We start from the raw sequence: 20,124 nt of genomic DNA, 5'->3' as shown, positions 1-20,124 counted from the left end.
CAATGAATACCATTCTCGCATAGGTGTTCCTTTTGTTCAGGTGGGAAAGGGCAGTGTGGAGTGCAATAGAGATTGCATCATCTGTTGGGACGGTATGCAAATTGGAGTGGGTCTAGGGTTTCTGGGATTATGGTGTTGTGAGCCATGACCAGCCTTTCGAAGTACTTTATGGCTACAGACGTGAGGGCTGTGGTTCGGTAGTCATTTAGGCAGGTAACCTTAGTGTTCTTGGGCACAGGGACTATGGTGGTCTGCTTGAAACATGTTGGTGTTACACAGTCAGGGACTGGTTGAAAATGTCAGTGAGACACTTGCCAGTTGGTCAGCGCAGTACATGTCCTGGTAATCCGTCTGGCCCTGCAGCCTTGTGAATGTTGACCTGTTTAAAGGTCTTACACACATCGGCTGCGGAGAGCGTGATCACAGTCGTCTGGAACAGCTGGTGCTCTCATGCATGTTTCAGTGTTACTTGCCTCGAAGCGAGCATAGAAGTAATTTAGTTTGTCTGGTAGGCTTGTGTCACTGGGCAGCTCGCGGCTGTGCTTCCCTTTTGTAGTCTAATAGTTTGCAAGCCGTGCCACATCCGACGAGCGTCGGAGCCGGTGTAGTACGATTCAATCTTAGTCTTGTAGTCTTGTATTGACGCTTTGCCTGTTTGATTGTTCGTATGTGGGTGTAGCGGGATTTCTTATAAGCTTCCGTGTTAGATTCCAGCTCCTTGAAAGCGGCATCTCTACCCTTTAGCTCAGTGCGGATGTTACCTGTAATCCATGGCTTCTGGTTGGGGATGACGTAATCGAGGCACTTATTGATGAAGCCAGTGACTGATGTGGTGTACTCCTCAATGCCATCGGAAGATTCCCAGAACATATTCCAGTCTGCTAGCAAAACAGTCCTGTAGCTTAGCATCTGCTTCATCTGACTACTTTCTTATTGACCGAGTCACTGGTGCTACCTGCTTAAAAATGTCGTTATTCAGCTACGACTCGGTGAAACATGAGATATTAGTTAGTCCTATTATTAGTCCTGTTGGTAAGATATACGTGCTCGTAGCTCGTCTATTTTATTATCCAATGATTGTATGTTGGCTAATAGGACTGATGGTAAAGGCAGATTATCCACTCATCGTCGGATCCACTCATCGCCGATATCGCTGTCTCTTTGTCCAGCAAATGAGGTGGATGAGGGCCTTGTCGGGCGTCTGAAATAAATCCTTCCCGTCCGACTCGTTAAAGAAAGAGTATTCCTCCAGTACGGGGTGAGTAATCGCTGTCCTGATATCTAGAAGCTCTTTTCGGTCATAACACACAGTGTCAGAAACTTTATGTACAAAATAAGTTACAAATAAAGTGAAAAAACAAACAATAGCAGCATTGGTTAGGGGATCGTAAAATAGCTGCCATCTCCAAACGGCATTACAAATGTGTTTGATTTAAAGGGATAGTGCGAGATTCAGTCAGGTGAAGGTAGTTTAGCGAGTGATTGCAATGAATGGATGCTAATTGACCTCATAGACTTCCAGTCATTGCGCAAACCTAGTTAGTAACTTCCTTTAAACTGCTCACAGAGACATAAAAATGGTATCCATGAGTTCATCTGACTCTGGGTAAGTAGAAAAATTGCTTAACCTCCCTGGGCAAACCCTAGTCAACAGCCAGTGGAATCGCGTGGCGCAAAATACAAATACCTCATAAATGCTATAACTTCAATTTCTCAAACATATGACTATTTTACACCATTTTAAAGACAAGACTCTCGTTAATCTAACCACATTGTCCGATTTCAAAAAGGCTTTACAGTGAAAGCAAAACATTAGATTATGTCAGGAGAGTACCCTGCCAAAAATAATCACACAGCCATTTTCAAAGCAAGCATATATGTCACAAAAACCAAAACCACAGCTAAATGCAGCACTGGCCTTTGATGATCTTCATCAGATGACACTCCTGGGACATTATGTTATACAATACATGCATGTTTTGTTCAATCAAGTTCATATTTATATAAAAAAACAGCTTTTTACATTAGCATGTGATGTTCAGAACTAGCATACCCACCGAAAACCTCCGGAGAATTTACTAAATTACTCACGATAAACGTTGAAAAAATACATAATTATTTTAAGAATTATAAATACAGAACTCCTTTATGCAATCGCGGTGCCAGAGTTTAAAATAGCTTTTCAGCGAAATCACATTTTGCAATATTCTGAGTACATAGCCCGGCCGTCACGGCTAGCTATTTTGACACCCACCAAGTTTGGGGCTCACCAAACTCTACTATTAGAAAAACTACTATTAGAAAAATTGGATTACCTTTGCTGTTCTTCGTCAGAATGCACTCCCAGGACTTCTACTTTAACAACAAATGTTATTTTGGTTCCAAATAATCCATAGTTATATTCAAATAGCTCTGTTTTGTTCGTGCGTTCAGGTCACTATCCGAAGGGTGACGCGCGAGCGCATTTCGTGACAAATAATATCAAAATATTCCATTACCGTACTTCGAAGCATGTCAAACGCTGTTTAAAATCACTCACGTTGCGTCAGCAGTGATACCTCGCTAATGAAATGTTCTTGTTTTATAGCTGGGTGGCTGGTCACTACAACCTCCTCCCACTATGGAGGCAGGAGGAAAAGACTGTGAGGATGAGACCCTACAAACTGCCTTTAAAAAGCTCCGAGTAGATGCTGAAAGGTTCGTAGTACTGTTAATGGCTATTACGTTTTAGGTCCTTCCTTCCTGGTTGATCTAGGGTCAGTTTCCAGGACTAATGTAATATTTGAAGTCTCACTTAAGTTCTTCTGCTGTTCAGTATATTGTGGTCTGAGTTTTTGTTGGTTTCTCTAGCTTGCCTGCCACGCTGCACGTCTGTGAGACCATCACTCCAAGAGTGGTTAGCCGAGCCTTTCTAGAGGGTGCCAAGCCCAAACTAAGCTGCCCCAAGGAGAACTGGCATGGGTAAGGAAAGGCTCTCTTACAATCATTGTCCACTGTTTTATAAGTATCGTCTTGCTTTGCTTCTCTATTGTCTGTTCCTTTTTATTATTTAAGTGTAATAACTTGTTAGAACCCCTAGGGCCAAATTCAGTTAATTAAATTCTATATTTGTAAAATGTACACATTTTGTAATACAATGTTGCACATTGTGTTTAAAATGAGTGCAAAAAAGGCTGTATAAAATAAATTACACAAATACTGAGCTATATTGTATGCAAAAAAAAATGAAATGATTTTATTTTATACTAATACAATTGCTCAGATAAAGAGATTTTGTCTAGCAAGTAATACAAAAAAGAGCCAGCACCCTATTTTACAGTAGGTTAGGGGTTATTTTCTGCTTATAAATCTTTGTTTCAATGCTAAACCCACCACTGGTGTGTGGCCAAAGAGCTCTATATTCATGTCATCCAACAAATGTAAACGCTTGGAATTTGCTAAACGGCATTGGCACTTGGATTGGAACCATTGCTATGGTCAGATGACATCAAAATAGAGCTCTTTGGCCACGCACACCAGTGGTGGGTTTAGCATCGAAATAATAAGGATTCGTAAGCAGAAAAGAAACCCATACCTACTGTATAATATGGTGGTGGATCTTTGATATTATTGGGCAATTTTGCTTCCACTTGTCCTGGAGCCCTTAAGGTCAATGGCATTATGAACTTTACCCAGTATGAGGACATTTTAGGCAAAAATCTGGTTGCAAGTGGATCTTCCAGCAAGACAATAACCCCAAGCACACATCAAAATCCACAAAGAAATGGTTAATTGACCATCAACATTTTGCAATGGCCATCTCAGTCTCTGGACTTGTACCCTATTGAAAACCTGTGGTTTGAATTGAAAAGGGCAGTCCATAAGATCTGGAAAGATTCTGTATGATGGAATGGTCTAAGATCCCTCCCAATGTGTTCTCCAATAAAGCATTTTAGGAAAAGCCTCAGTGCTGTTATCCTTGCAAGGTGATATATTGAAACCGGGTGCCAATAATTTTGACTCCCTATCTTTTTGAGAGGAAAAAAACGTATTGATTGTTAAAATCGCCATCTGAGCAATTTATTGGTATAAAATAATATAATTTTAAAATGTTGGTATATAAAAATAGCTCAGAAATGGTATTATTTATTGTATACAATCTTTTTTTTCCAGTTGTCTTTATCAAGGTGTGCCAATAACTTTGGTCCTGACTGTAACTGCCACAGATTCATGTCTCAATTGTCTCAAGGCATCTTTAACCTGTCTCGTCCATTTTATCTAAAGTGACCTCAATAGGGGATCATGGCTTTCACCTGGTCAGTCTGTCATGGAAAGAGCAGGTGTTCCTTATGTTCTGTACACTCAGTGTATTTCAGGTTTTCTGTTAGGAAAATTTGGCACCTGACAACGTGACTAGTAAGATTTTAATTTACTAGACATTTGAAAAATTGCCAATATTGACATCCATATGCATTGGGTGCGTAACGCATTAGGGCTTCCACCCACAGTGCTCAAAATCACATTTAGATGTAATTCATCTTAACAGAATAGAATTTTGCCTGTAAAGTTGTAATAAAATGAAGTAGAATGATGTTCTTATACCAACATGACAGGTTTCATAGAAAATAAAAACATTGCCCATTGTGTGTTCATCCCTGCTATAAATCACTTTATAGCAGCAGGTTAGGATAATTAATGTAGCAGGTTTGGAGAATTAGGTTAAGGTTAGCTAAAATGTATTTATATTTTTACCTTTGACGTTAATTTGACAAAAGCTGGGATCCCTTCTAGCCATGACCGGGCCTGCTGTCCCACTCTCCATATTCCATCTGCGATTCAGCACCACAAGCAGTTGAAAGAGGACACTAGGCAGCCACAAAATTAATACATTATTAAACTGATGTTGTGCAATCAAATTCAATGCGTACATAAACGAAATTCGTTAAGGCTGGTTCATTGAGTGACAGCTTATTTTACAATGCTCCTGTGAAACAAGGCCTATGCCATGCATTTATGAAATCACATGTTTGCAAAGCTCAAATTCTGTCAAACTCTTTTTACAGTTCTACTGGATGATGTTAATAAATTGTATATTTACTGTAATTTGAACTATCGTGGGGTTGTGTAGTCTACCACGGTATGAATCATAATACCCATAAAACCTAGCGGTCAAACACGGAAATGGTTCCAATTGTTTTTCCACCATTCATTTTATCCATTGTGGATTTTAGAAACACTTCGAATAAGGGCTGTGTTTCGTGGAGAGTTACCCTGGTGTGGCGTTTTGATAACCATATAAGTCTGTCCAGGACAAGGTGACTTTTTATCAATATATTCGCCTGTATTCAATGTGGCTGACATAGAGAACTACAAATTCCTGTCTCAAGCTTCAAGTCACTCAACAGGGCCATGATGATCTAGACGAGACTGCCGAATCGAGGCAAAGGTAAGATTCTCTGGATTAACTATCTAATGTTAGCAACATTTAGTAATTAATACATTGGCTAAAATTGTTTCAGTTCACAGAATTGCCAACTGTCTTGGGCAAGTTTTACATTGAAAATGCCTGTTTATCTAGCTAGCTCATGGTTATCTAGTTAGCAACATTAGCCTAGCTAGATGGCTACATTAGATGTCTATTTGTCTAGCCATTAAAATGCATGAGAAATTCAGAAAAACAAGTTTAGCTTTCTTTTGGCTTCTATAAACCAACAATAGCTCACTAGTCATCAGTTTAGCTCGCTAATTAACTAACAAGCTAGCTTAGATGGTGACGCTCTAGGGCTATGAGTTCTTGATCATGTTTGTTTGTGTCTGTGGGTAGCCTACTTCAAGTACTAGTTTACTTGTAGCTACCCTAGCTAGCTGTATTATTTTAGTCTGGCATTTTGAGAGGTTTCATAGATGGACTGATTAGCATTCTCTCAAGTCAACAGTGTGCTTACTGTACTGCGGGAAAACATTTATGTGTGCTGTTACCCTCTGGACAGCAGATCATTAGTATAGGTAGTAGGCAAGGTTATGTAACCTTATTTGGTCCTTGCCATATTGCTATGGCACATGCTCAAGTTGAAGTTGAACTTGTTGGAAATGCTGTGATCACGCATCGTCTTTAATGTTGTGATCCACAGACACAAGATGACCATGATTTGAATGCTGCAACTGAGACGTCATGATGTCGAGGGACACACGCAGAGACCCCGAGTATGACTGCACATGGGCCGGATATTTGTGACCACTACCTAAAAGGGGTGCAGAAGCACACCAGCACCCCGTTTTATTTTTATTCCATGGCCAACCAGATCTCTAGCTAACCCTTATTTCACACTGTCTTTTATATCCCATGGTCCCTCAACTTCAGACACTTTGGAACTCTCCACCCTACCATCACCCATTTCCCCTATGCTGCTTCCTTCACTTGTTCTTCTCCTGATTTGATAACATCAAGACTCAGTAACACATTTAAGTGTTGTGGTGTACTGTTTTTGCTACCTTTTTTTCACCTGTGTAATGCTGCTTATTCTGGGGTTCAGACTGAATGCAGTGGTAAATGTGCTGCTCACAATTGACAGAAGCAACATTGACAAGAAGGGTGTTGATATTGCTGCTAACTTGTTTTGAGTCCTAAGTGCGTTTCTCTTTTTACATTTTTATATTTCTACATTTTAGTAGACGATCTTACCCAGAGTGACTTACAGTAGTGAGTGCATACATTTTCATACTTTATTTTTGTTGTTGCTGGAGTTGGCTAGTAATTTATAGAAAACCTACTTTACGCATCCAGTTTCTCCATTTGTAACCCACCCACCAAAATCACAATATTCTGCTTTACATGTTGTATTATTTGTGCTGGTCTAATTTCTAAAACGGGAAACATAGAAGAATCTGTTCGCTCTCGGATAGTGTTAATAGTTCATATGGTGCTCTTCCATGTCCCAGGTGTGTGGCATTGATTAATAAATCATTGAATGTTTACTTAACATAACATATACAAATATGAATGAAAGGAATATGTATGCATTGTTTGCTATTTTGATTTATTTAAAACAATGTGATTGTTGGAGTTCAGGTGTCTGTGATTCATGGGTGACACTAGGTGCATTTTTGTCAAATAAATATGCTTATTCATTCATGATTATGGATATATTCTGCAATGAGTTAATTGGGCTTTGAATCTGCAAACAGAACATGTCAAGTTAGATCTGAACTGCTTTAATACAGCAGTGCATTCTGACAGCATTCATTGAAATAGATTTGACCTTGTTCATATAGTTGGCAGAAATTATAATGGATTAAATAAAGACCTCTGTCTGAAGGAGAAGAGGATCTGCTAAAATAAAGGTATGTTGCTAATGTCATCTAGCTAGCTAGATATATAGCTTCTTGGCAAAAACCTAGTGTAGTATTCATGGAACATTATAAATATCTGACTGCTACTAGGATAGTATTCTGTACAAGACCAAATGCATAAATAAAACAAATATTAGTTAAATAAAAGATGGAACTGTAAATTCAAATGTTCAATATATCTTTTAGGACACCTACACGAAACACTGTTTTTAAAATCCATGGTGGAAAAACAATTGGAACCATTTTTGTGTTTGACCGCTAGGTTTTATGGGTGTTATGACTCCTCCACTGTGGGGCTGAATTGATAACAACTCTGTTTTCTACTATAGGCAGTTGACTGCCTGGTGATTGCAACATTGTCACTCTCTGATGTGAATAGTTGGCAACGATGTTTCGTTTCCATGTTCTGCTGAACTGAACATCACCAATTGCACATGATACATATCATTACCCGCTACTTTAGTGTAGCAATCCATTCCAAGTCTTTATACTATACATGAGACGGGCGGCATATGTTGGTCTTGCCTAGGGCGGCAGCAGAAGTGCTAGGACCAAGCCTGACAAACACAATAAATGGCCTCTAATTTACTTGCGTTTGTGGTGGATCTGGGCATGCGCAAAGTGAGCCGCTGCTGTTGGGAAGTCAAAACTGTCCAACTCTTTGGAGCAGCTTGCGTTGCGCATCAGCCTTGTTACTTTTTCCTCAAGATCGGCGGGCACACTGGAAATTAACACAATCTTTGCCAGTTTTGTCCAGTTGGGGTACACTTTACTGAAGTCCCTTAAGAGGACCTTGCGTAAAAATAGAAACACACACTCGACAGTAATTTCCAAGCAGCTGGAGGATTTATTAGCCTATGAAGTCTATTTGCCTTTGAAGTTGGAGCACATCGACTGGTATTTCCATGAATTACTAAAAAGCATTATTTTGCTATGGATTATTTTATTTTTTTTCCAGGAACAATTTGGCCAGCAATTATATGTTATCGGCCGAAAGCAGTCTTTTTCCATCTAATGGAAACACTGTTGTGTGTGTGTGTTTTAAAAAAATATATTTTGTGTGTGTGTGTGTGTGTGTGTGTGTGTATATATACACTGCTCAAAAAAATAAAGGGAACACTTAAACAACACAATGTAACTCCAAGTCAATCACACTTCTGTGAAATCAAACTGTCCACTTAGAAAGCAACACTGATTGACAATAAATGTCACATGCTGTTGTGCAAATGGAATAGACAACAGGTGGAAATTATAGGCAATTAGCAAGACACCCCCAATAAAGGAGTGGTTCAGCAGGTGGGGACCACAGACCACTTCTCAGTTCCTATGCTTCCTGGCTGATGTTTTGGTCACTTTTGAATGCTGGCGGTGCTTTCACTCTAGTGGTAGCATGAGATGGAGTTTACAACCCACACAAGTTAGTGCAGCTCATCCAGGATGGCACATCAATGCGAGCTGTGGCAAGAAGGCTTGCTGTGTCTGTCAACGTAGTGTCCAGAGCATGGAGGTGCTACTAGGAGACAGGCCTGTACATCAGGAGACGTGGAGGAGGCCGTAGGAGGGCAACAACCCAACAGCAGGACCACTACCTCCGCCTTTGTGCAAGGAGGAGCAGGAGAAGCACTGCCAGAGCCCTGCAAAATGACCTCCAGCAGGCCACAAATGTGCATGTGTCTGCTCAAACGGTCAGAAACAGAATCCATGAGGGTGGTATAAGGGCCCGACGTCCACAGGTGGGGATTGTGCTTACAGCCCAACACCATGCAGGACGTTTGGCATTTGCCAGAGAACTCCAAGATTGGCAAGTTCGCCACTGGCGCCCTGTGCTCTTCACAGATGAAAGCAGGTTCACACTGAGCACATGTGACAGAGTCTGGAGACGCCGTGGAGAACGTTCTGCTGCCTGCAACATCCTCCAGCATGACCGGTTTGGCGGTGGGTCAGTCATGGTGTGGGGTGGCATTTCTTTGGGGGGCCGCACAGCCCTCCATGTGCTCGCCAGAGGTAGCCTGACTGCCATTAGGTACCAAGATGAGATCCTCAGACCCCTTGTGAGACCATATGCTGGTGCGGTTGGCCCTGGGTTCCTCCTAATGCAAGACAATGCTAGACCTCATGTGGCTGGAGTGTGTCAGCAGTTCCTGAAAGAGGAAGGCATTGATGCTATGGACTGGCCCGCCCGTTCCCCAGACCTGAATCCAATTGAGCACATCTGGGACATCATGTCTCGCTCCATCCACCAACGCCACGTTGCACCACAGACTGTCCAGGAGTTGACGGATGCTTTAGTCCATGTCTGGGAGGAGATCCCTCAGGAGACCATCCGTCACCTCATCAGGAGCATGCCCAGGCGTTGTAGGGAGGTCATACAGGCACGTGGAGGCCACACACACTACTGAGCCTCATTTTGACTTGTTTTAAGGACATTACATCAAAGTTGGATCAGCCTGTAGTGTGGTTTTCCACTTTAATTTTGAGTGTGACTCCAAATCCAGACCTCCATGGGTTGATAAATTGGATTTCCATTGATTATTTTTGTGTGATTTTGTTGTCAGCACATTCTACTATCTAAAGAAAAAAGTATTTAATAAGATTATTTCTTTCATTCAGATCTAGGATGTGTTTAAGTGTTCCCTTTATTTTTTTGAGCAGTATATATGTGTGTGTGTGTGTGTGTGTGTGTATGTATGTATGTATATACTCACTCACTGGTCGAAAGTTTTGGAACACCTACTCCATTCAAGGGTTTTTGTAAATGTTTTATTTTTTTTACAATTTCCTACATTGTAGAATAATAGTGAAGACAAACTATTAAATAACACATATGGAATCATTTAGTAACCAAAAAAACGTTAAACAGTTTAGATTTTAGATTCTTCAAAGTAGCCACCCTTTGCCTTGATGACAGCTTTGTACACTCTTGGCATTCTCTCAAACAGCTTCATGAGGAATGCTTTTCCGACTGTCTTGAAGGAGTTCCCACATATGCTGAGCACTTGTTGGCTGCTTTTCCTTCACTCTGTGGTCCAACTCATACGAAAATATCTCAATTGGGTTGATTGTGGGTGATTGTGGAGGCCTGTTCATCTGATGCAGCACTCATCACTCTCCTTGGTCAAATAGCCCTTACACAACCTGGAGGTGTGTTTTGGGTCATTTTCCTTTTGAAAAACAAATGATCGTCCCACTAAGTGCAAACCAGATGGAATGGCATATCGCTGCAGAATGCAGTGGTACCCATGCTGCTTAAGTGTGCCTTGAATTGTAAATAAATCACTGACAGTGTCACCAGCAAAGCACCATTGCATCTCCTCCTCCGTGCTTCACGGTGGGAACCACACATACGGAGATCATCCATTCACCTACTATGTGTCTCACAATGACACGGCGGTTGGAACCAAAAATCTCACATTTGGACTCATCAGAACAAAGGACAGATTTCCACCGGTCTAATGTCCATTGCTCGTGTTTGTTGGCCTAAGTAAGTCTCTTCTTATTATTGGTTTCCTTTAGTAGTGGTTTCTTTGCAGCAATTTGACCATGAAGGCCTGATTTACGCAGTCCCCTCTGAACAGTTGATGTTGTGTCTGTTACTTGAACTCTGTGATTCATTTATTTGGGTTGCAATCTAAGGTGCAGTTAACTCAAATGAACTAATCCTCTGCAGCAGAGGTCACTGAGTCTTCCTTTCCTGTGGCGGTCCTCATGAGAGCCAGTTTCATCATGGTTCTTGATGGTTTTTGCGACTGCACTTGAAGAAACATTCTTAACATTTTCTGAATTGACTGACATTCATATCTTAAGGTAATGATGGACTGTTGTTTCTCTCTGCTTATTTGAGCAGTTCTTGACATAATATGGACTTGGTCTTTTGCCAAATAGGGCTATCTTCTGTACAACACAACTGATTGGCTCAAATGCATTAAAAAGGAAAGAAATTCCACAAATTATCTTTTAACAAGGCACACCTGTTAATTGAAATGCATTCCAGGTGACTACCTCATGAAGCTGGTTGAGAGAATGCCAAGAGTGTGCAAAGCTGTCATCAAGGCAAAGGGTGGCTACATTGAAGAATCACAAATATAAATATATTTTGATTTGTGTAACATGTTTTTGGTTACATGATTCCATATGTGTTATTTCATAATTTGTCTTCACTATTATTCTACAATGTAGAAAATAGTAAAAATAAAGGGAAACCCTGGTATGAGGTGTGTCCAAACGTTTTACTGGTTCCGTATACATTTGAAGTCGAAAGTTTACATACACCTTAGCCAAATCCATTTAAACTCAGTTATTCACAATTCCTGACCTTTTATTCTAGAAAAAATTCCCTGTCTTAGGTCAGTTAGGATCACCACTTTATTTTAAGAATGTGAAATGTCAGAATAATAGTAGATTTTTATTTCAGCTTTTATTTCTTTCATCACATTCCCAGTGGGTCCGAAATTTACATATGCTCAATTACTATTTGGTAGCATTGCCTTTTAAATTGTTTAACTTGGGTTAAACGTTTCAGGTAGCCTTCCACAAGCTTCCCACAATAAGTTGGGTGAATTTTGGCCTATTCCTCCTGACAGAGCTGGTGTAACTGAGTCAGGTTTGTCGGCCTCCTTGCTCGCACACGCTTTTTCAGTTCTGCCCACAAATTTTCTATAGGATTGAGGTCAGGGCTTTGTGATGGCCACTCCAATACCTTGACTTTGTTGTCCTTGGGCCATTTTGCCACAACTTTGGAGGTATGCTTGGGGTCATTGTCCATTTGGAAGACCCATTTGCAACCAAGCTTTAACATCCTGACTGATGTCTGGAGATGTTGCTTCAATATATCCACATAAATTTCCTCCCTTATGATGCCATCTATTTTGTGAAGTGCACCAGTCCCTCCTGCAGCAAAGCACCCCCACAACATGATGCTGCCACCCCCGTTCTTCACGGTTGGGATGGTATTCTTTGTCTTGCAAGCATCCCCCTTTTTCCTCCAAACATAACGATGGTCATTATGGCCAAACAGTTCTATTTTTGTTTCATCAGACCAGAGGACATTTCTCCAAAAAGTACGATCTTTGTCTCCATGTGCAGTTGCCAACCCTAGTCTGGCTTTTTTATGGCGGTTTTGGAGCAGTGGCTTCTACCTATCTGAGTGGCCTTTCAGGTTATGTCGATATAGGACTCATTTTACTGTGGATATTGATACTTTTGTACCTGTTTCCTCCAGCATCTTCACAAGGTCCTTTGCTGCTATTCTGGGATTGATTTGCACTTTTCGCACCAAAGTATGTTCATCTCTAGGAGACAGAACGCGTCTCCTTCCTGAGCTGTATGACGGCTGCATGGTCCCATGGTGTTTATACTTGCGTACTATTGTTTGTACAGATGAACGTGGTACCGTCAGGCGCTTGGAAATTGCTCCCAAGGATGAACCAGACTTGTGGCGGTCTACAATTATTTTTCTGAGGTCTTGGCAGATTTCTTTTGATTTACCCATGATGTCAAGCAAAGAGGCACTGAGTTTGAAGGTAGGCCTTGAAATACATCCACAGGTACACCTCCAGTTGACTCAAATGATGTCAATTAGCCTATCAGAAGCTTCTAAAGCCATGACTTATTTTAGAATTTTCCAATTTGTTTAAAGGCACAGTCAACATAGTGTATGTAAACTTCTGACCCACTGGAATTATGATACAGTGAATTATAAGTGAAATAATCTGTCTGTAAACAATTGGAAAGATTACTTGTGTCATGCCCAAAGTAGATGTCCTAACCGACTTGCCAAAACTATAGTTTGTTAACAAGAAATGTGGGGAGGGGTTGAAAAATGTGTTTTAATGACTCCAACCTAAGTGTGTGTAAACTTCCGACTTCAACTGTATATAATTTTTTTTTTTTTTGCCGAGACGCGCTTTTAAATGGATTGTGCGATATTTTGGCAACAAAGTCCTTTTTCGACTTACGCAGAGTTCGATGAACTCATGGATACCATTTAATATTAATTAGCGTTGGTGCAATTGCTAACTAGCATTAGCGCTAATGCTAGTTAGCAATGGCTTACGAAACTACCTTCAACTTCCTTCAAACTGCACGCAGATCCCTTCAAAAGGTAACCATGAGTTCATCTGACTATGGGTGAATAAAAAATCTATCACTATCCCTTAACATCAGTGACAAGTTACAATGTATATTTGTAGAAAACTGAGCGAGCATTAGCATGAATGAGAGCCACGAGCACACAATCACCGCTTGCTCCTCATCACCGTGCAGTGGCGCTCATCAGTTATGTTTCAGATGGTGTCAACACAATTGTATTTTCATGCATTTTTTTTTTGTTGTCATGTAGAATGTCCTTTCAAAAAGTCACCAGAAGTGACCTCAATTTTTTTGTAGAAGGACTATCTTGGCTGGGCATGCCCCTGGGCCCCCAAGCTTCCTTTGTCACCACTGCTGAAAAGAATCCTAGGGAAAACACAAACTCTTTTTCAGCTGAAACAACAACCGATTTAACACACAGCAGCGGCTAACATCTCACACATACTGTATTCTGGAATACCAAAACCGAACTTAACGCTGCTAAGTGAAATCCGTCAACTTGTCAATTTATAACTTCATTGTTTATCAAGGTCATTTATGGCTAACCCCAAAGATCCAAATATATTCTGATTCCATTCCTTCACTCTGATTCAAATCATTTTTGCTGATTTGAATATTTGCGAAATAATATTTTGCCACGAGCAACGGGCGCAAATCTTTGACAAATATTCGTAAGAAATTACTAATCTGATTTGAATCTCAAAATGGTGATACATGGACAGCCCTAATGTCATTACACAAGTAAACAATGTCTCATACCAAACAATAGATTCAGTTTATAAACTCACTTAATAAGACATGACCACCAGTGGCAGTGTGAACCAAAAATATTGCAGAGTGAGAGCAATGCAAGAAGCAGCACTTTTTAAAGCACCCACACAGAGCATCTGTGCAGGGAAGTATGGTCCACTTTTCTGCAACTTGATAGCTGCATGACAAGAACTGCAAAGGAGATTAGCATCTTGCTACGTGCTCCTACAGTTAATGTTTACTTTGTAGCATTTTAAAGACTCATCAATATTCAAAATCATGTTTTTCATGAAATGTTATGATATTTGGATGATACCAAATCAAACTATGATGACCAAAGTGTGAACAACTACTGTTGCTTCTACATTGATAAAGTTTGATCATAAAGTTACTGTTCCCCTCCCAATGTCAAACACTTGGATTCACGAGGTGGCATTATTAATACACCAATGGTAACATTATCTTATCTAATTTTATAAGTACTGCCTTGTAACCAACATCCGCAAAGCGTGTTTGCAGAGGGGTGAGGTTTATATAGCAAGATAGCTATTCTACTGGTGCCAAAATTTGACTGTAGGGTGTCAGCAAATATAATTAAAACTTTACACTATTCAGCTAGATACTTATGTTTCCCTTTTCATTTGTGTATGGTCTTAACCTCTTGGGGCTAGGTGGGACGCTAGCGTGCCACCCGTGGTGCACTCCATCAACAGCAGGTGCATTTCAAGAGCGGCAAATTTGAATCCAAATAAATGTCAAAATTCAAATTTTTCAAAAATACAACTATGTTACACCATTTGAAAGATAAACATCTCCTTAATCTAACCACGTTTTACGATTTCAAAAAGGTTTTACGGCGAAAGCATAAATTTAGAGTATGTTAGGACAGTACATTTACAAGAGTTGTGTGTAATGTTTTGTCAAGTCAAAGACAGGGTCACCAAAACCATAAAACCAGCTAAAATGATACACTAACCTTTTACAATCTCCATCAGATGACACTCCTAGGACATTATGTTAGACAATGCATGCATTTTTAGTTCTATCAAGTTCATATTTATATACAAAAACAGCGTTTTACTATGGCATTGATGTTGAGGAAATCGTTTCCCTCCAATAACCGGCAGTCAAGTCAGCGTCACAAATTAAATAATTAAAATTAGAAAACATTGGTAAAATATTATATTGTCATTTAAAGAATTATAGATTTACATCTTTTGAACGCAATCAACTTGCCAGATTTAAAAATAACCTTACTGGGAAATCACACTTTGCAATAATCTGAGCACTGTGCCCAGAAAAATACGCGTTGCGATACAGACTAGACGTCATGTTGGGGAGATCTAAAATCGAAAATACTATGTAAATAATCCATTACCTTTGATTCTCTTCATCAGATGTCACTTCCAGGTATCACAGGTCCATAACGAATGTAGTTTTGTTCAAAAAAGCTCATCATTTATGTCCAAAAATCTCCGTCTCGTTAGCACATGATGTAAGCCAGCCGGACTTCTCGTCATGAACGAGGGGAAAAAATATATTTCCGTTCGTTCAAACATGTCAAACGTTGTATAGCATAAATCATTAGGGCCTTTTTTAACCAGAACATGAATAATATTCAAGGTGGACGAATGCATAGCCTTTTATAACGTATTGGAACGAGGGTACCCAACATGAAGTAGCGCGCCAGGTGTCTAATGGGACATCACCGTTCCATGGCTCTTGTTCGGTCAGATCTCCCTCCAGAAGACTCAAAACACTTTGTAAAGGCTGGTGACATCTAGTGGAAGCAATAGGAAGTGCCAAAATATTCCTAAACCCCTGTGTTTTTCAATGGGATAGGTTTAAACTCAATACAACACATCAGGTATCCACTTCCTGTCAGAAAATGTCTCAGGGTTTTGCCTGCCAAATGAGTTCTGTTATACTCACAGACACCATTCAAACAGTTTTGGAAACTTTAGAGTGTTTTCTATCCATATATAATAAGTATATGCATATTCTAGTTACTGGGTAGGATTAGTAACCAGATTAAATCGGGTACATTTTTTTTATCCAGACGTGCAAATGCTGCCCCCTAGACCCAACAGGTTAACTAGTAACTGGCTAGCTCGGTATTCAGCCAGCATGGAACAAAAGGGCGAAAGGGTCGTTCTGATGCAGTTGTCAGTGTTGCTATGAACCACATCACAAAAGACATGCCAAACAAGTGGTGTATAAAAGAATTGACATCATTGATGCAATTTCAATGTTTGAGTTGCTTTATGTATCACTAAATTAGCTTGAGATGATTTTACTGCAACTGTTTACTGCATCCAAGTTTCTTGACATGGGCATTTCAAAGAGCTGTCACTCAAGGCGAGATCATGAGTGTAAGCTCCCCGCCCACTCAGCCTATCTTTTCAAACTTCCTGGTAGTTAGAGTTAGCCTGGTAGTTTAGTCACTCAAAAGGTATGGGAATCAGAATGACTGTTTGGGTCCATTTTTATTTTACCATCATAGTTATGTTTGGTTTTCACATTTTTGTTTTTCTATGTAGTAGCTGTATGAGGAAGACGTCAAGAGGAGCCGTGAGAAGCCAAAGACGCCGGAGATCCAAGTCTCCCATTCTCCATCCTCCAAAGTTCACCTACTGTGGTTCCAAGATGTCGCCCTTGCCTGGCAACCTGAAACACAAGAGCCTGCCAGAGGCTGAGGGTTGCAGCTCCTCCCTGGAGATCCCCGCCAAGAAGGAACTGCTCTCCTCGGGCCACTCCTCCCCTGTGTTTGGCAGTGCTGGCTATGAGCCCCACACCCCTGCTGCCTCTGGGGAAGGCCCCACAGCCAGGCTGGAGGGCAGCCCCAGACGGCCCCTGTCTGACGACAAGGGTGTCCCAGAGGCAGCTCACTGCGAAGGGGCTGAAGCCAAAACCGGAGCTGTGCCCTCTGACTTCAGGTCCCTGTCAAAGCTCCACGGGGGCCCGTGCCCCTGCGCTCAGAGCGAGTGCCAGTGCCCGGGCTGGCAGGGCGTAGAGGTCTACTCCTTCACGGGCCTCCGTAACATCCTCTCAGAGTGCGAAAGGAACCTGGCGAGCCCAGAGGATACGTCCCAGACCTCCCTGCAACAGAGAACTCAGACCGATGGGTCCACCACAACAACCTCCCCGCGTTCCTGTTCCGAACAGGCTCGGGCCTATGTTGATGACATCACAATAGAGGATCTTTCTGGTTACATGGAGTACTATCTTTATATTCCCAAGAAAATGTCACATATGGCGGAGATGATGTATACTTAAATAAGTAATTTAATAAAAATATACATTTTGGGGGGTGGCTTAAGGAATGGTTAGGCATGAAGTAATTTAAATATAAGGTTTAACTGTTTATTTCCGCAGTTTCTCTATTCTCTTCTGTGCAACTCCAGTACCAGAGCTGAAAGACGCATTGTATTTTCTTATTACTTTTGAATTATTTGTTTTCTTTTCATTTTTCATGATTGTCCTTATTTCTGGTTGACAAATGAAGTTGCCAAAGCTCTATCGCAAAAAGTGCAGGTGGGATTTGTTGGTATATGCAAAGCAAACTTGTAATGCCAAGTGTGATTGTTTTCCACGGCCAAAGAGGTTCATTGTCTGGAGTTTCCATTTCACTCAATAAAACATTTTTGTTGAAAACAGATGTTTGCCTTTGTCACACTTTATTTTTACCACTATTATCCCTTTGTGTTTACTGTTTGATTCATATGCTGTAGTTCCAAGCATATTGTTTATGCTGCAATAATGGAGAAGCTAGAGCAAAGAATTGTGCCCTTTTGTAACAGAAGCACCACATTTCACCCAACCAGATCCATGGGCTTAAATTGGACAGGTTCCACATGTATTTTTTTCTAAGAACTTAAAGGAATAACCAGTAATTTGATCAGATGTTTGATTTCAAAAGGGTGAGAGAGAAAATGTGTTACTTTGACCAAATTCATTCAAATTGTCTGAATTATGTCTTACAAAATTGGACACAAAATGTACCACTGGAGCCTGAGCTTCACTGCAACACGGGAAGAGTAGCACAAGGAGAGCAGTTCTTTCATGGCGGGAGGCCCAGAGAGGAGCTGCAGCCCTCAGCCTCTGGCAGGCTCTTGTTTCAGGTGGCCAGGCAGGGGCGACATCTTGGAACCACAGTAAGAATGTCTTACAAACACAACTTTTCATAAATATAATTTGACATTGACTACTAAAGCCTGAACTTTAATGCAAATAAATAATGAAGGGGCTTGAAAAAACCTGGCACACTGAAATGCTAGAGCCCATTAAGACCCTAAATAAGAAATTGGTTCTATTATGTCTACTGTAAATAACTGAGGAAACTATTTATTGAAATCAATGCAGTTATGATATTCTATCAGCAATATTGTAGGCTGGAATTTGAAGTTATTAGGAACCCCATTAACTGATGCCAGCTAATCTTGTTGGGGTCCAACACATCAATAAAAACGCTTACATTTTACATTGAAGACATTACAAATGTTAACAAATCGATATTACAGACAGATAAAATACCTGACAGGTAGCAAACACATTTAACGTTTAAACCTAAGCATTAGGATTTTTTTTTTTTTTTCTTGAAGGTGAATTAACTTTTTGTAGGCTGGGGTGAGCCTCTGGTGTCCAAGGAGATACCGGGCCAATTGCAACCATCGAAAGCCACCAGATTATCGCCAGCTGATCTCTCAAACCATCAATATGCCCTAAAATCACCTGCACAGTTGATCTCGTTTGCCACCAACATTTGTCAGCAATTTACCACTCCCTAATGCGGATGTTGAGGTTCTCTCTTAGCCTTGATTGCAGCCAACATTTTTCCAGACTATTTCGCCCTCTGGTTGGTATTATCGTCACAACAACTTAGTCATACTTTATGTGCAGACTACAGGCGATTTGTCTGTTTGAAAATCATTCCGTACAACTCCATTAAAGTATTTCCTCGTTTACCATGGCATATCTACGGTGGAAATTTACCAGACACGTTGTATGAATGGAAAACTGTTTATGGTGTAGCCAACTCTTATTTTATGAAATACAGGACGACTACTTCTATACTTATACTCCAGTAAGTACTTTTACATTCATCAGCCTTACAGTTTCCAATGTTCCTGAGAAGAGCACAACGCCTCTCCCGTTTAAACCTAGATAGTTTGTGTGTATTTATTGATATGTAGGCTACGTGTGCCTTTTTTAAATTGATGTAGTTCTGTCCTTGAGCTATTCTTGTCTATTAATGTTCTGTATTATTTCATGTTTTTTTGTGGACCCCAGAAAGAGTAGCTGCTGCTTTCGCAACAGCTAATGGGGATGCTAATAAAATACCAAAATACCAGGTACTAGGTTCTGGTATCTCAAAGACTTGACACATTAACAACTGTATTCAGTACGCCGATTCTGTTGCAAAATGTTTCTTAAATCGGAAGCAAACGGAATGAAACGGGGAGGGATCTACCGGAATTTTTCCATTAGAAACTTGTTTTAGTTTGGACTAATGATTACACCCCAGGGGCTTCATTTATAAACCGTGCATACTTACAACATACACCCCAAAATGTGTGTGCGCAAAAAGTTGGCATTTATAAAAATTTACTCAGCTCCCCGCAAACTTTAGACCATGCGTACGCGCATCTAGCCTCGTACGAACCATCCTGATCTAGCGAGCTAACATTCTGTTCCGTTACATGGATACAGTCTGGCTGATGCGTAAACCATGTAAATACACGGCGAGCTGTGACCAATGATTTATATATACAGCATTGGCTGTGACTCACTGTTCTGAGGTGCGCTCAGTTCGCTTGAACGTTTGCTACATTGCGGAACGGTTTGTACTGAACTAAACACTTCCCAAAAACGTTTTTGTACGTTATTGAACAGACTTTGAGGTACGTTTGCTCCTGTTTGGTGGGTGTGGCGAGGTGTGGCTTGAAGCAATGAGTGATG

General features: G+C 40.7%; 1 protein-coding gene across 4 annotated transcripts in view; it reads left to right on the top strand.

Moving 5' to 3' along the window:
• oser1 (oxidative stress responsive serine-rich 1) overlaps nucleotides 1-17,822 on the top strand; it is a 28,544-nt gene extending 10,722 nt beyond the window's left edge. For all 4 annotated transcript variants that reach the window (XM_014165902.3, XM_014165905.3, XM_014165903.3 and 1 more), the window contains 3 exons: nucleotides 2,588-2,697; nucleotides 2,851-2,961; nucleotides 16,707-17,822. In XM_014165902.3, the coding sequence (XP_014021377.2) occupies nucleotides 2,588-2,697; nucleotides 2,851-2,961; nucleotides 16,707-17,442 (957 nt within the window). In that variant the 3' untranslated portion in view covers nucleotides 17,443-17,822. The remainder of the gene's footprint in view (nucleotides 1-2,587; nucleotides 2,698-2,850; nucleotides 2,962-16,706) is intronic.
• The last annotated feature ends 2,302 nt before the right edge of the window (nucleotides 17,823-20,124 follow it).

Source organism: Salmo salar, chromosome 22, assembly GCF_965601325.2.
Source record: "Salmo salar chromosome 22, fSalSal1, whole genome shotgun sequence".
In the NCBI taxonomy this organism is placed as follows: domain Eukaryota; kingdom Metazoa; phylum Chordata; class Actinopteri; order Salmoniformes; family Salmonidae; genus Salmo; species Salmo salar.
The sequence above is the reverse complement of the archived record's forward strand: the minus strand, read 5'-3'. Positions and strand labels throughout refer to the sequence as shown.